Source organism: Bacillus rossius, chromosome 3 (assembly GCF_032445375.1).
Source record: "Bacillus rossius redtenbacheri isolate Brsri chromosome 3, Brsri_v3, whole genome shotgun sequence".
NCBI classification, from domain to species: Eukaryota; Metazoa; Arthropoda; class Insecta; order Phasmatodea; family Bacillidae; genus Bacillus; species Bacillus rossius.
This window is the reverse complement of record NC_086332.1, coordinates 122,119,822-122,133,115: the sequence shown is the minus strand read 5'-3', so window position 1 is coordinate 122,133,115 and position 13,294 is coordinate 122,119,822. Positions and strand designations below refer to the sequence as shown.

At 34.3% G+C, this 13,294-nt stretch overlaps 1 protein-coding gene across 2 annotated transcripts in view; it reads right to left on the bottom strand.

Moving 5' to 3' along the window:
* The window catches only part of LOC134531211 (dynein axonemal heavy chain 2), an 864,487-nt gene that overhangs the window by 154,326 nt on the left and 696,867 nt on the right, over window positions 1-13,294 (bottom strand). For both annotated transcript variants that reach the window (XM_063366870.1, XM_063366871.1), the window contains one exon: window positions 10,417-10,567. In XM_063366870.1, coding sequence (XP_063222940.1) covers window positions 10,417-10,567 — 151 coding nt within the window. The remainder of the gene's footprint in view (window positions 1-10,416; window positions 10,568-13,294) is intronic.

Below are 13,294 nucleotides of genomic sequence, written 5' to 3'. Positions count from 1 at the left end.
TGATGAAATTTGTCGTACAAGTGTGTATGAATGTATCAGTTGATTATTAAAGAAACTACTTAAAAAACATTTTCAGAAATATTTTGTACTTATAGACACCAATTTTTAAGAAGCCGTTTAAAATGCGTTATATATGATGAATATTTGAGTAAATATATCACGATTATTAAAACCATTAGTGTGGAAAAACGAATATGTTAACATCCGCAACAAAAAATATGTTAACCCGACATTCTTAGTTTAACATTCGTAACAAACACCATATTTTAATTAAATGTGTAAGTTTATTACATACACTTTAAATGAGCGTATAAACATCTCTGTAACTTAAACTATAGTGGCTAATTTCTGGAACATAAGATGGGAATTTATGGGCTATGCTCCTTGATCAGGTACAAGTTCAGTTCCCGGCTGTTATGAATCAGGCTGAAGCCGTTCCTGGCCCTTTAAACATGAATATGCTTTGTGCGCAACTTTAATTTTACATTAGTTTTAAACCTTATTTTCCATATTCCTATTTGAACTAAATTGTTATTCCCTCTGTTTAAAGAAAAACCATTGCTGAAAAGGAAATTTAGTTAGGAATAGTAAATAACTTAGATAATTTCTGTGGAGTTTTTTTTTGCAACGGTTATGTATTTAAGATTTACGGTTTTCATGAACTAGCAAAAGAGTTCCTGGTCCATGCATCGGTAGCATTGATGTCGCAATTCCCACGTGTAATCGCATTTGTGCATGTATTAACGAATTTGGTTTTGCTTTAAAAATGTCAGTGTTTTTTACTATGGTTATATTTTGTTATGATGAAAAATCTTTTTAGAATAGTTACAACATTTTTATCAAAATGGAAGTGTTTTGTGTTAAAAATGTATATAAAGAATAATATTGGGTTTTTGCAGTCAATCGTGTGCATAGTGTGGTATACAAACATATTTCGTGGTTAAGGTTATTAAAAGAGTCCATCAAATGAAAAAAATCTTTTTTTTGTGAAAATTTGTTGTTTTGGTTCAATGGGTAGTTTCTGTTTGTGTTCATAGCTAATTACTGACTGATATTTTGTTTATTTGTGTTTAAATATTAATATTTTCTTCTATAATATAATTATATTCTATGCTAATGTGTGTATTTATTTTGTAATTTTTTTAAATATAAAAAGAAAAATTTACTTATATATGTTACTTTGTCTTGTTTTTTAAACTGTAGAATATATAAATATTTAAATAATTTGTTTTTTACTATACCAATTTTTTTTTATTTAGGTTGTGTTTAAATGCATCATACAATAATTGTAATAAATCTATTTCAACACTAATGTTTTATGCTTAACTCTTTGACGCCAAACTGGTGATTTGTAAGTTACATCATAAGGTTTTTTTTAGAAAAACTTCAAATATTATGCGTTTTAATAAATAAAAATCTAAATTAAAAATGTATTTTGGAAAAAATTATTTAATCCCGCCCTTTGATTAATTTTTGTGACCAGCCGCTACGAGTGCTATTTGAGTGTTTTAAACACTGTAGTTGCAAATCCATAGATTAGTTTTGTCTTAAATTTCATATTACCACATTTTATAAATAAAAAAGTTTTTCTGATTGGTTATAAAAAAGAGGATCTATTATTTATATATAGCCTTTCTGTCAAGACGCATGGCTACGTTTCCCTATACGTTTAAATAGCTATCTGTTAATAATTATAGCTACTCTCGTAATCTTACGGAAAATGATGTAGGCCTATGATGTGAATAAGGTTGTTTCGAAATTAAATTTTAACAGTCATATTTGAATGTTAATTTGGTAAGCGTATTCACGTGGCCTCTGTTCTTGCAGTACCACTTCTTATTGAGTTCTGCTATGTGCGCCTTGTCCGGAACACTAACAGAAGGGATGGGGAATATTTAATTTTGTCTCATGTAGCGGTCGCGACTGTATCTGTAAGTCGCAAGGCCAGGCCACAACCCGCGATAGCGAAAATACCACGTCACGTCACGTCACTAGAGCAACACTAGAGCAACAGCATGTCGTGGGCCGCATGTACCCGCAGCAAGTCGTCGTCTGTGGAGCAGCAACTCGCGACACGCCCAGCGCTGCTTGTCCAGCGTCACACTAGTACTTCCTCAGCGCGACGCGCGACACGAGCGTGGCCAGTTTCTTTTCGAAATAACATGTGAATTCAACCTAAATGATATCGCCTATCGCGAAATAACGAACAAAGCAAGAAATCACTATTTCATCGCACCGAAGTAGGGCACTGCCCAGTTTCTGTATGTTCAACATTACTATATAAATGTGCAAAATATATTTTTAAAGTTTCCATTAAAAATATATATTTTTAAAAAATGTCTGGAATATAAAGAAATTTTTCTTAATTTCAGAAAATAACTTCTATAAAATGAAGGCAATGAAATATAAGCTATTTTGGTTTCTCTGAGATTACATCAATTCAAAGTTTGTTTAAATTAATGTCATACTATAAATATTAATAAAACTTTAAAACGAGATTAAAATAACTTAATAAACTAGTATTTCATTAAAAACCAAACAAAATCATTGTTCTTCCAGTTCCATGCACGAAAACCCGTAAATAAATAATATTTGCGTTAAAAATATCAAGGTCCTTAGGGGTAAATGGGCCATGTTGTTTAACGTGACCAAGTCATTTTTCATTTTATACATGCTTAATTATCATATTTTATAATTTAAAAGTTCATAATTATTTTTAATATAACAATAAATATGTACTAATCAATAAATGAGAGTGAAACTTACAATTTTTTATATTGCACTTATGTAAAAAATTCATATATATATGTAAACTGCTTGGGTCCAGTTACCCCGTGGATATGGGGTAACTGGACCATGTGGGTTTAAATTTCAATAATCTAAATGTTATTGGAATTGGGGCAAATGGGCCTGAAGGGCTACATTTGAATTTAATTAAAAAAATACTACCATTAGTTTTAAAGAAATACCTAAGAAGTTTTAGACAATGTAAGAGGGCTGTGCGGAGACACAAGGAATATACAAAATCCAAATTTAAGGTATTAAAACAGATTTATTCATAAAAAATCAAGATTAATATATATGAAATCCTACATTAACTTGTGGTTATTAAACCTAACACAGTTTACTTATTTAAATGAGTTTTTATAATTTTTAATACATTTTAATAAAACTGATTTCTTTTACTCATTTAACTGTCTTGTCCTTGTGTTTTTCCTAATATATATTTGTCAAGTCACTGAAATCAACATTGAAACTAATCATGTCCTTATATCTAACTGAACTGTTTCTTATTGGTTGCGGTAATTTCCGTACTATGTCGTTCTTCGGAACAAATGAACTTTCAGCTGTTTCAACAAATTTCATTGTTTTGGGATGTCTTTTCATAAATGTGACATCATAGCCACTATTTGTCCATTGATTTACCCTGACTACATATAGTCTGAAATTAGCTGGGGTTTTACCATACACCTTAACGATACAGTAATCTCCTTCCAGTAACATTTCTTTTTCATTTTCCTCCTCTTCCCCAGAATCACTTAAAAAGTTGTCCTCGTCACTGTCTTGCACTGAAAAGTGGTCACTTTCTTCACTTGTCTCGTCATCTATGTCATGGTTTTTCTTGCTTATATAATTTTTTTTAGTGTTAATATTCCTGTTCTTTTCCAGTTTCAACTCCTTATTCCTAAGTCTTTCTTCCTGTTTTTGTTTCTTTCTCACCACAGCTTCCTCTTTTTCTTTCTCTTCCTTTTCTTTCATTAAAAGATACTCTCCAGTTGTGATTATTTCACAGTTGGTGACAAGTCTCTTACGCTTTTTCTCTGCCACTTCTGGCTTCTTTTCTTTTTTTAGCATCTTCAGTAACAGTTCTTCAAAACTATTGCGAGGGATGCCTGTAGATTTATTTGCTGCTTCTAATGGAATTGAAGTTGATTCCGGCAAAGCTGAAGCTGTTGAAGTTGTAGCCACTTCCAGTTGAGACGAGGCTGTTGTAGCAGCTAATTGTGGTAGGGCCGAAGCTGTTGCAGTAGTAGCCACTTCCGGTGGAATCGAGACGGTTGTGGGTAGCAGCTAATAGTGGCAAGGCTGAAGCTGTTGAAGTGGTAGCCACTTCCAGAGGAGATAGGGCTGTTGAAGTAGTAGCCACTTCCAGTGGAATCAAAGATGTTGAGTTGGCAGCTAATCTTGGCAGGGCAGAAGCTGTTGAGGTGGTAGCTAACTCGGGCATGGTTGAATCAGTTGATGCTGATGCTACTACCTGTGGAACTGAGGCTGTGGATGTTGCAGCTAATTCCTTCGGCACATTGGTTGCATTCAAGTTTCTGATATCGCTTTTGTATCGCTGCAGATCAGTTGCTTTAAAAACAGTTTCAGGGATCACATTTTTATTCACTCCCTTTTTTTCAGAATCATAAATTACAGTAGTCTTGAATCCATTTACAATATTTTGTGCAGGCACGTTTTGGGTGAGTTTGGTTATCAGAGAAACAAACTCATGTTTAGGTATTTTTTTACGTGGGTTTGCTCTTTGCCATTTACATAGTTCCTTGTCCCAGTTAGTCTTAAGACTTTTGAAGACTGCCACATCAAGGGGCTGTAATATATGTGTAGTATGGGGTGGAAGTTTCAAAATCGTAACCTGATTTTCCTGGGCTAATCTTATCAGTGATGTTGAAACATGCGTAGTATGTCCATCGTAAATAAGCAGTACAGGTCTTTCTTCGCCTATATTAGGTAAGAAAACATCACGAAACCAATTGTAGAACAGGGTTGTCTCCATCCAGCCTCGTGAAGTAACTGAAATTGCAGTTTGAGTCACAGTGTCTTCATTAATCCAATTCTCCATAACAAATTTTCCCTTAAATACACAAAGCAGTGGAAGCATTCGTCCTTCAGCTGAACAACATAACAATACTGATGTATTTTCTCGGCCAGAAGAACTAGTTTTTCGCTTGCTTTTTTCCCCTATTGCCCCAACAATCTTCGTTTTCGATGGATCATGACAAAACGAAGTTTCATCACAATTGTACACTTGGCCGGGTTTTCCACTTAGCTTAAGTTCAGCTATGGTATTGCTTAACACATCAAAGAAATTGTAAACTACCCATGGGTTGGTTTGGTCACACCTTATATGTTCTATACTTTGTGCTCTTTTCACTGACAAGCGGTGCCTTTTTTTAAATAAAAGGAACCAGTCTTCTCCGGGCCGCTGGTCTTTAAACCTGCACTCAATATTATTTTGTCTTATATATGTCTGAACCATGTCTAACACTTCGTGCCTGGACAAACCAAATCCATTTTTGTCCATTACTCTTATACAATTGGCAATTTCTTCTTCCTCAGCAGCTGACAAAAAGGAAATAACACCACCACCACCCTTACCATCTTTTGTTGTGTTTCCTTTTCCTCGTGTGCCTAGAACACGATGCTTGAGTGTGGATCTTGGAATATTATAAAAAGCTGCTGCTCCCCTTGTAGTTTTGTTTCCGTTCCTTATATCTTCTAGGGCATTTTCTAAGTCCTCTTCTGAGTAATTCAAGCCAGCCCCCCTTTGGGTTTTCCTGATGTATGTTCTTACCATTATCTGGAACAAAACAACTTTAAGTTAACTAGTAATCTGACATGTAGGCTACAACAGTTAAATTAACTTAAAGATAAAAAAAAATCACGAAAAGGTCCTAAAGAGATATAAAGAATTTCTGTATTGGTCCTTGTCTTATTAAAGCCAAGCCAATAGGTCACTTTTAATAAATAATAGACTACAATGATTTAGTACATAAATTTTTAAAATTTTAATTAATGATTTATGACAATATAATTGTATGGGGTATCTGGGTCCCTCTGGGGTAACTGGGCCTGGGGCGGGCCCAGTTACCCCAAGCACGTGGTCCATTTACCCCAAATTAAAAAAAAATAGTGGGGTAAATGGACCACCCCCTTTAGGCCTAATACTAGTAGAAACAAAGAACTGATAACATTAGTTCATGTTTGTATTATGCTTTAAATTTATGCTAAACTAGTAACTACATTAATAGTACTTACTGTGAGTCTGTAGAATTTTATTGTAACATTGAGTACATCATGTTGTTTTCAAAAAATTTCATGCCAAAAATCACCAACTAATAATCAGCAGCCATTACACAGTTAAAAGGTTAACTGTTGTTGTTTGAGAAAGAAGTTGCAATCCAGCACAGCTACCAACTGCTAACAACTAAATTTCCCAAATAGGTTTCTGGAAAAAAAACCATGGCCCATTTACCCCATGGGTCCAGTTACCCCTAGTGACCTCACATCCTCATACATTACAGATTTGGTCATGCGACTTTGCCGCCACTAACTACCAGTGTACTTCGAATACATATTTCATTTTGCCCGTAATAACAATAAGCCTTCATAGTTGAACCGTCGCCCGGCGAAATGCAACTACCGATCCCTTATGATGCCTTATCTTTATGGCATTACGTCATTACGTAAGACGCCTTAATGCGGCCGTCATAAGTTAATACTGTTACGACTCGCTGTGGGACATAAAGGGTTCGTAAGGATAGCCCAATTAATTTTCCACTATCTTTATTTAAAAACTGCTCTTTACACTCTTATTTACATTCTTTTTTGTGCTGGTATCGGGATGTAGACTGCTATCAAATTATGAAATGACAATATAATAAGGGACTCCGAAACATAAATTTCAATTTCAAGTACGTCGTAGGTTGTGTTAAAATCTTGGACCCCTCTCGACATAAATATGATGCGTTGCTAATTAAGGCCACAGACAATACAGAGTATTCTCAAGAAAACTATTAGTTAATTCATTGGCAAATAACCCCTTCTTCCACTCTCCAACTTGCTTTTGGCAATGAATCAGTCATTCAGTATTATCTGAAGTCGAATAAATGTTTGGGTGCAAGCACTATTACTTAAAATGGTTGTCCCAATCACATCATACAGTGGTTACTTTTAGAATGAAGTAAATAGAAAAAGCAAAACGTCCGTAGTAGGTAAGTTACAACATTTTTCCTATGGCAATGGTAACTTAAAAGTCTGTTGATAAAATACACTACAATCTTAGGTGATGGAAGAGAAATACCACGAGAGGTAGAGAGAAAGAGAGAGAGAGTTAAATGTGTGATTCAGACGTAACACTGACAGAGTGGATATCTGGACAGCCAACAGAGAGCCGCATTTTTGGCCGCACGAGTCACGCTGAAATTTGAACTCAGTTAAAACTTCTGTGTAGCGAAAGAGCAGAAAACACCATTTTGCCTAAATTTCTACAAATCCAAGCTAAAAATAAACACGTAAACGGGAAAACAGCCTTCCATAATTATATCAGCTATTTGTAAAAAGAGTAGGTAGTAAATTACTAACCAGTAACGCATCCAAAAATATGTAGGTATATTTTAAACGAAAATTGTTGGTTTTTTAATGTAGTTTGAGAATATGGAAATACGTTGTGCAAACCACAAATTAATTAAAGTTAAAAAGACAAAAAATATAAAAATACTGCACAAATTTAAACATAACAACTCATACAATTTCTTTATTATCACACTTCAACTAATGGGAATTATTCAGAAATGCACTAACTTACGCGTGACGTGTGACCTCTAACGAGGTAGAGTTGGTAGGACTCTGTTAAGGTTAGTTCTACTCGTAGTAGAATTAACCTTAACTCTGGTTCAAATTCATTTTATCAATCTTGATTTTTTTACCAAATTTTTTCCCCAAAGAACACAGCGCAATTGTCTAATGAACTCGCTGTCACGTTGTAACCGGCTGTCTGGCTAAACTTTTTCTGCATCCCCAATGAACAATGCTTGTGCAATATTATTCAGAAAATAAAAAGGAAAATTGCAGCTTAACTTGTACTTTTATGTAAAGGGAAAATTTAATTTCTTTGTTCCTGATCTAGCCCAAAAATGTGCAACGATTTTTAACAAATATGTTTACGAGATTTATTAACTATGAACCCATTTTCTGAACATTAACATTTCTATTTTCTCTATAAAAACTATATTCAACTCAAAGTTTTGACGTGTATTTTACATACATATTGTAGGTATATTCCCCAACACTATTGTTAGTTTAAAGAGAAGAAAGCCTTATTACGCAACAACAGCATTATATGAGAAATTAAAATTTTAAATCAATAACATTTTTATTATTTGGCTCAGAGTTCCGTAAACAGCGACGGCAATAGCAGTAACGGAAAAATTATATTTTAAAAACTCGTTTTAAATTTATATTTTTTAAAAGAAGTGTATTTAGTCCAATGTTAAATCATTTTATTTATTATAAATATACAAACAAAAAAATAATATTTTTATGGACACTTATATAACGTATTCATTAAAAACCTGAATAAACTCAATACATCGTTCTAATGTGGCTGGAAAACCATTTCCTGATGTCCATTCAGCGATATGTAGAACTGACAGCACTACCTATACTTTGAGATGTGAACTAAAAGAAAATGTTTATGTAGCCAAAAGAGTGCAGCACTGAATGCAGGCAGTGTAAACAAAATATTTCTCACTACAGACTTTTCAAAATATTTATGCCTTTTCATACAAAATTCTAAGTGACATGATTCGGTGTTGTGTGTTTCTACGTTACGTGTTTCTAAGTTATGACAGTTCTAAGTTGCGTGGTTCGGCGTTGCGTGTTTCTACGTTACGTGTTTCTAAGTTATGACAGTTCTAAGTTGTGTGTTTCTAAGTTGTGATAGTTCTAAGTTATGACTTTCTACGTTATGACGTTTCTAAGTTGTGTGGTTCGGCGTTGTGTGTTTCTAAGTTACGTGTTTCTAAGTTATGACAGTTCTAAGCTGTGTGTTTCTAAGTTGTGATCGTTCTAAGTTATGACTTTCTACGTTATGACGTTTCTAAGCTGTGTGGTTCGGCGTTGTGTGTTTCTACGTTATGAGTTTCTAAGTTATGACAGTTCTAAGTTGTGTGTTTCTACATTACGTGGATTGTTACGAGTATTCTTAGTTATACATGTTCTACGTTGTGACTTTCTACGTTATGTGTGGTTCCCTGGTTGAGGCACTGATTGCTTCAACCCGTGGCATGATCAATTGTGACCGGGTAGTTGGTTGGTTGGTTGGTTGGTTGGTGTCTGTGAAGTGACATCAGTTGTTATCACACACAGGCCATAAGTTTGGCTTTGCCAATAAATTATTTTTTATACCATAACTCATTAATTTTACTGTGTTAAAAAACGTGAAATGAGTCAGAATTGTTCGACTTAAGAGGACCTAACACAATCACAGTACAAATTGTCTTATATGTGAGCACCGCAGCAAGAAAAAAAAAAATCTGAATTACAGAGTTAATTTGCTTTGCACATATTTAGGATGAATTAGCAACTGAAGAAAAAGAGTTCTGAAGCTTTTTGGACTTCATTATTCACATAAACAGCAACAATATTTTTTGACACCAGTACCAAGAAGTAATCATCCAGCAGCAAAAAAGAAACGATGAAATTGTGATAAAAATAACTGTCAGTTCAATTCATCTCGCAGTTCCAGGAAAACAAATGCCCTTGGAGGAAACTGCTGCTCGGGCCCCCTGCCAAGGTCACCCTGGGCCACAATGCTGACACACGTGGTCAAAATAAATTTCAAGTTAGGCTTGCAGCAAAACAGTTTACGATGCAGCCTGGCCCGGACCTACAAAGTGAAAGTATCCACAAAACATTTGCCTGATGATTTTACATGAGCTTCCAAGCAACACGTGAATTTCCGGAACGAATGTGGAGCAATGTCTGATGCAACATTAAACGCAGTGAAACTGCACCACTTGGGCTCATCCTTCAAGAACATTCTAAAAGGTTAAAATGCCAATACAACATTTTTTTAACCTTCAGAACAATAAAGGGAACAAAAACTTTTCAGAACATAAATATCAATTCAGAAAACTATTAATAAACAAGTATCAAAACACACACTTTAGGGAAATTAGATCTGCTAATTTGTTATTATTTTTTTTTACACTAGAAGAATTTTTAACTCAAATATCAATGAGAAAAATTACTGCTATTAATACAAACATGTTTTCAGTAAAGAAAATACTTCTAAATTTTTTCTTTCAAAACATAATGAAAACTAAATCTACTCATCCGTCTCTCATCCTTATAACCACTTCGCAAGATAAATTACTGTTCTAAATTTCCAGCTCCCAAAAAAAAAAAGTTATAAATTTAGAATACATGAAACTTGGGTTGCACTGCAACCATTTTAAACATTAAAAATGTTCATAAAAATTGCATAAGAGATAAAACATTTTGCAATAAAATGAAGACATTATAAATGTCTAACAAGCACAAATAAATAAAATAGATTATTTCTCTGAAGTAAGTTAAATATTTCAGTGCATTACACAGTTTATGAAATATGAAACAGAATAGCAGTACCTTGCCTAATAACAGCTTTCTTCAGAATAGGAGTTATAGCTGGGTCAAAGACATCCACAACATTCTGCAGTAACACAGAATGTCCATACTGAACTGCATTCTCCAGAGTCTTCATAAAATCAGACTGACCAAAGTCTATGATTTTCAGGTCCTATGACAAAACAATGGAGAACTGTAACTACAAAACACTAATAATAAAATTTGCTGAAGCTCAGAATGTTCGCAGTATATAAAATAAAACCTAAATTCATTATTTTTATTTTTTTTGAAGAATAATCAGTTCAAATTCATAAAATGAGCAATATGACAGTTCGATACTGTTACGAAATAATGTAGAGAGAACTGGGTTCATAATGGATAGTCCAATTAAGTTTTATTAATTACTAATATTTACATTACTAATAAACAATTGTACTTAAAACTGTCTGATCACCATTCACTCGCACTTAAAAATGTTTATTCCCAATCACTCAATGTCTGTCAAGTTCCACAGTTTGCACTCCTCACTGGAGCTAGGCTTAACAGTGGTTCGCCCCTTACATCACACCTGTCCACACACACAATCTCGCGCCACTCAGTCACACTTTCTTGATCCCATCGTTCCCGTCGCGCCACTCTCGAGGGGGTCTCTCACCCTCTTCGCCGATATCGCACTTCCCTTCACTTGCGGAACTCTCTGAACTATCGGAACTGCCGCTGAAGCCGGCGTCACTGCTGATACACCTGTGGCGCCATTCTTGAACCAATGAGAGCAGCTGAGACGAGTCACCTCATCCTGGGCCGACCCGATGCCCAAATCATAGAGAAAAGCGGTGTTTATTTGCGCCAATTGGCACTGCAGCCTCAGGAAACCTACAGAATTCCCAGGCCGCTAAAAGGGTCATTGACAATGGCCTGAGGCGGAACGGTGTGAGGGGTGTATAAGGGGGAGGGGGGTAGCGAGGACCCTTGTAATCCCGGCAGGCATGCGTGGCATGTCTTACAACAGTGGATGGAGTGTGACTTCAGTGTCTGTGCGGGGCTGCCAGCCAGCTCTGAACCTGGCATGTGTTGTAGTCTCGTGTGTGCATATTCGTGTGTGTCTATATATATATAAAGATTTTTTTAACAACGCAAAAACACAAATGTTTAGAACATTGTGGTCTAGTAAGCATGGCAGCACACCATTCATCTGACCAACAACCACACAATACCAAAGTTTTAATATTTAAAAACATTATGATGGTAGCATTTCTAGTTTTAAAAAAGTGCAAACATGTAAATGCAACACTATATAAACATTATAATTTTCTAAGTCATGTTTCTGCATTTACTGCCTGTGATTACTTTTATTTCAATTAGCTGAATAATACTGACACTAATGGATTCTCACATAACATTATATTAAAATTATTTCAAAGTGCATATGTTAAGTGTAGACCTACACAATATTTATTGCCAGTAAATTATTTTCTGACTAATAGCATTACGCTTCAATTAATAACTATTAATATGAACATATTTGCTAATGTAATTTTGTTTATTTTTAAAGTAGAAGTTTAATTAACAACTGGAATACTGAATATCATATCCTTTTCCTTCAAACATACAACATTCATTTTAATAAATCTGTTTTTTAGAGAAATGTCAGACAAAAACTCATAATTACCTCTCCATATCACATGAATTCTTAAACAGAAGTTAAGTATGTGTGCATTCCACATGTATTTATAATGAATATAAACAGTTCACATTTGTATGCATTTTTATGAAGCTTTTTCCAAATCTTCCGTATGCCACATCACAATGTTTCAGAGTAAATTTTTAGAGAAACAGCTTTAGGTAATCTGCAAATAATAACTCAAGGGAAAGGTTGGTTATTTTAGTTATTATAATTATGTATAAAGTATTACTTACATATTAAATACATATTAGGTATTAATGTATCTGACTTAACCCAACAAAATTTTTACTTAAGTTATTATATTAGCCTTGTTTCCCAGAAGCTGCTACTATAAAAAATTCACTGTGAACCTATCTTAAGTTTATGTGGTCGAATTTAGCTTCATAGTGAACCATAAACAAATCATATCTGTTGCTTAGATCCCTTAAGTTCAGCAAAGAATACATGATTCTTCTGTATGGCTAAGTTTATTTAAGTTATTGTGATATGTTCTGAATATTAAATTATTGAGTCTTGAAATTGGGTGTCTTAGCTATGTAGTCTAGCATTTGTGAAGAATGATTGTTTTACAAACAGCCTTACTGTTTAACTGTAAAAAAAAATTTCTGAAGATGGTTTTGTATGATATTCAGTTACATATTACTTGATTTGTTGTAAGGATGATTTTGACTTCAAACCAAAATCTATAGAATTGGTGTTAGGGAAAGGAAGAACTAAGGATATTTGAAAATAAACCATTTTAATCATTTAGTTTTTTTTATGAAGTCCTTGCTCACTTTTTAGATCTAGTGATAAAACTACTAATTGCAAAGCACAATATGAGGTTAAATTGTAACAACCCAGATTACAGCCTTCCTCATGCAATCCAGCAATAATCGTTTGTTATAAATTTTTTTGTCAAATTTCAGGTTAGATGTACGTTTTTCTTTTTCGAAGTTATTGTGAAAATATTTCTCCAGGTTTATTGTTTTTATTTTTATCATTTATATGTTTATTTTTTTTGCGGTCTTCTTTGTGTGGGAAGGCGTGCTGACGTGATTCTCCGTCGTTTTTAACATGACCGAGGCTTTGTTTCACACGCTAGGCGAAGGAAAGGAAGGCTGTAAGCTCAGTCATTGTCCGAGCACCGGGCCGAGCAGGCAGTGGTCGGGCGATGGCTCGTGGTTTATTCTTTTCAGAACGTATAGTTCCTTTTTTTTTGTGTGCTATATTGTA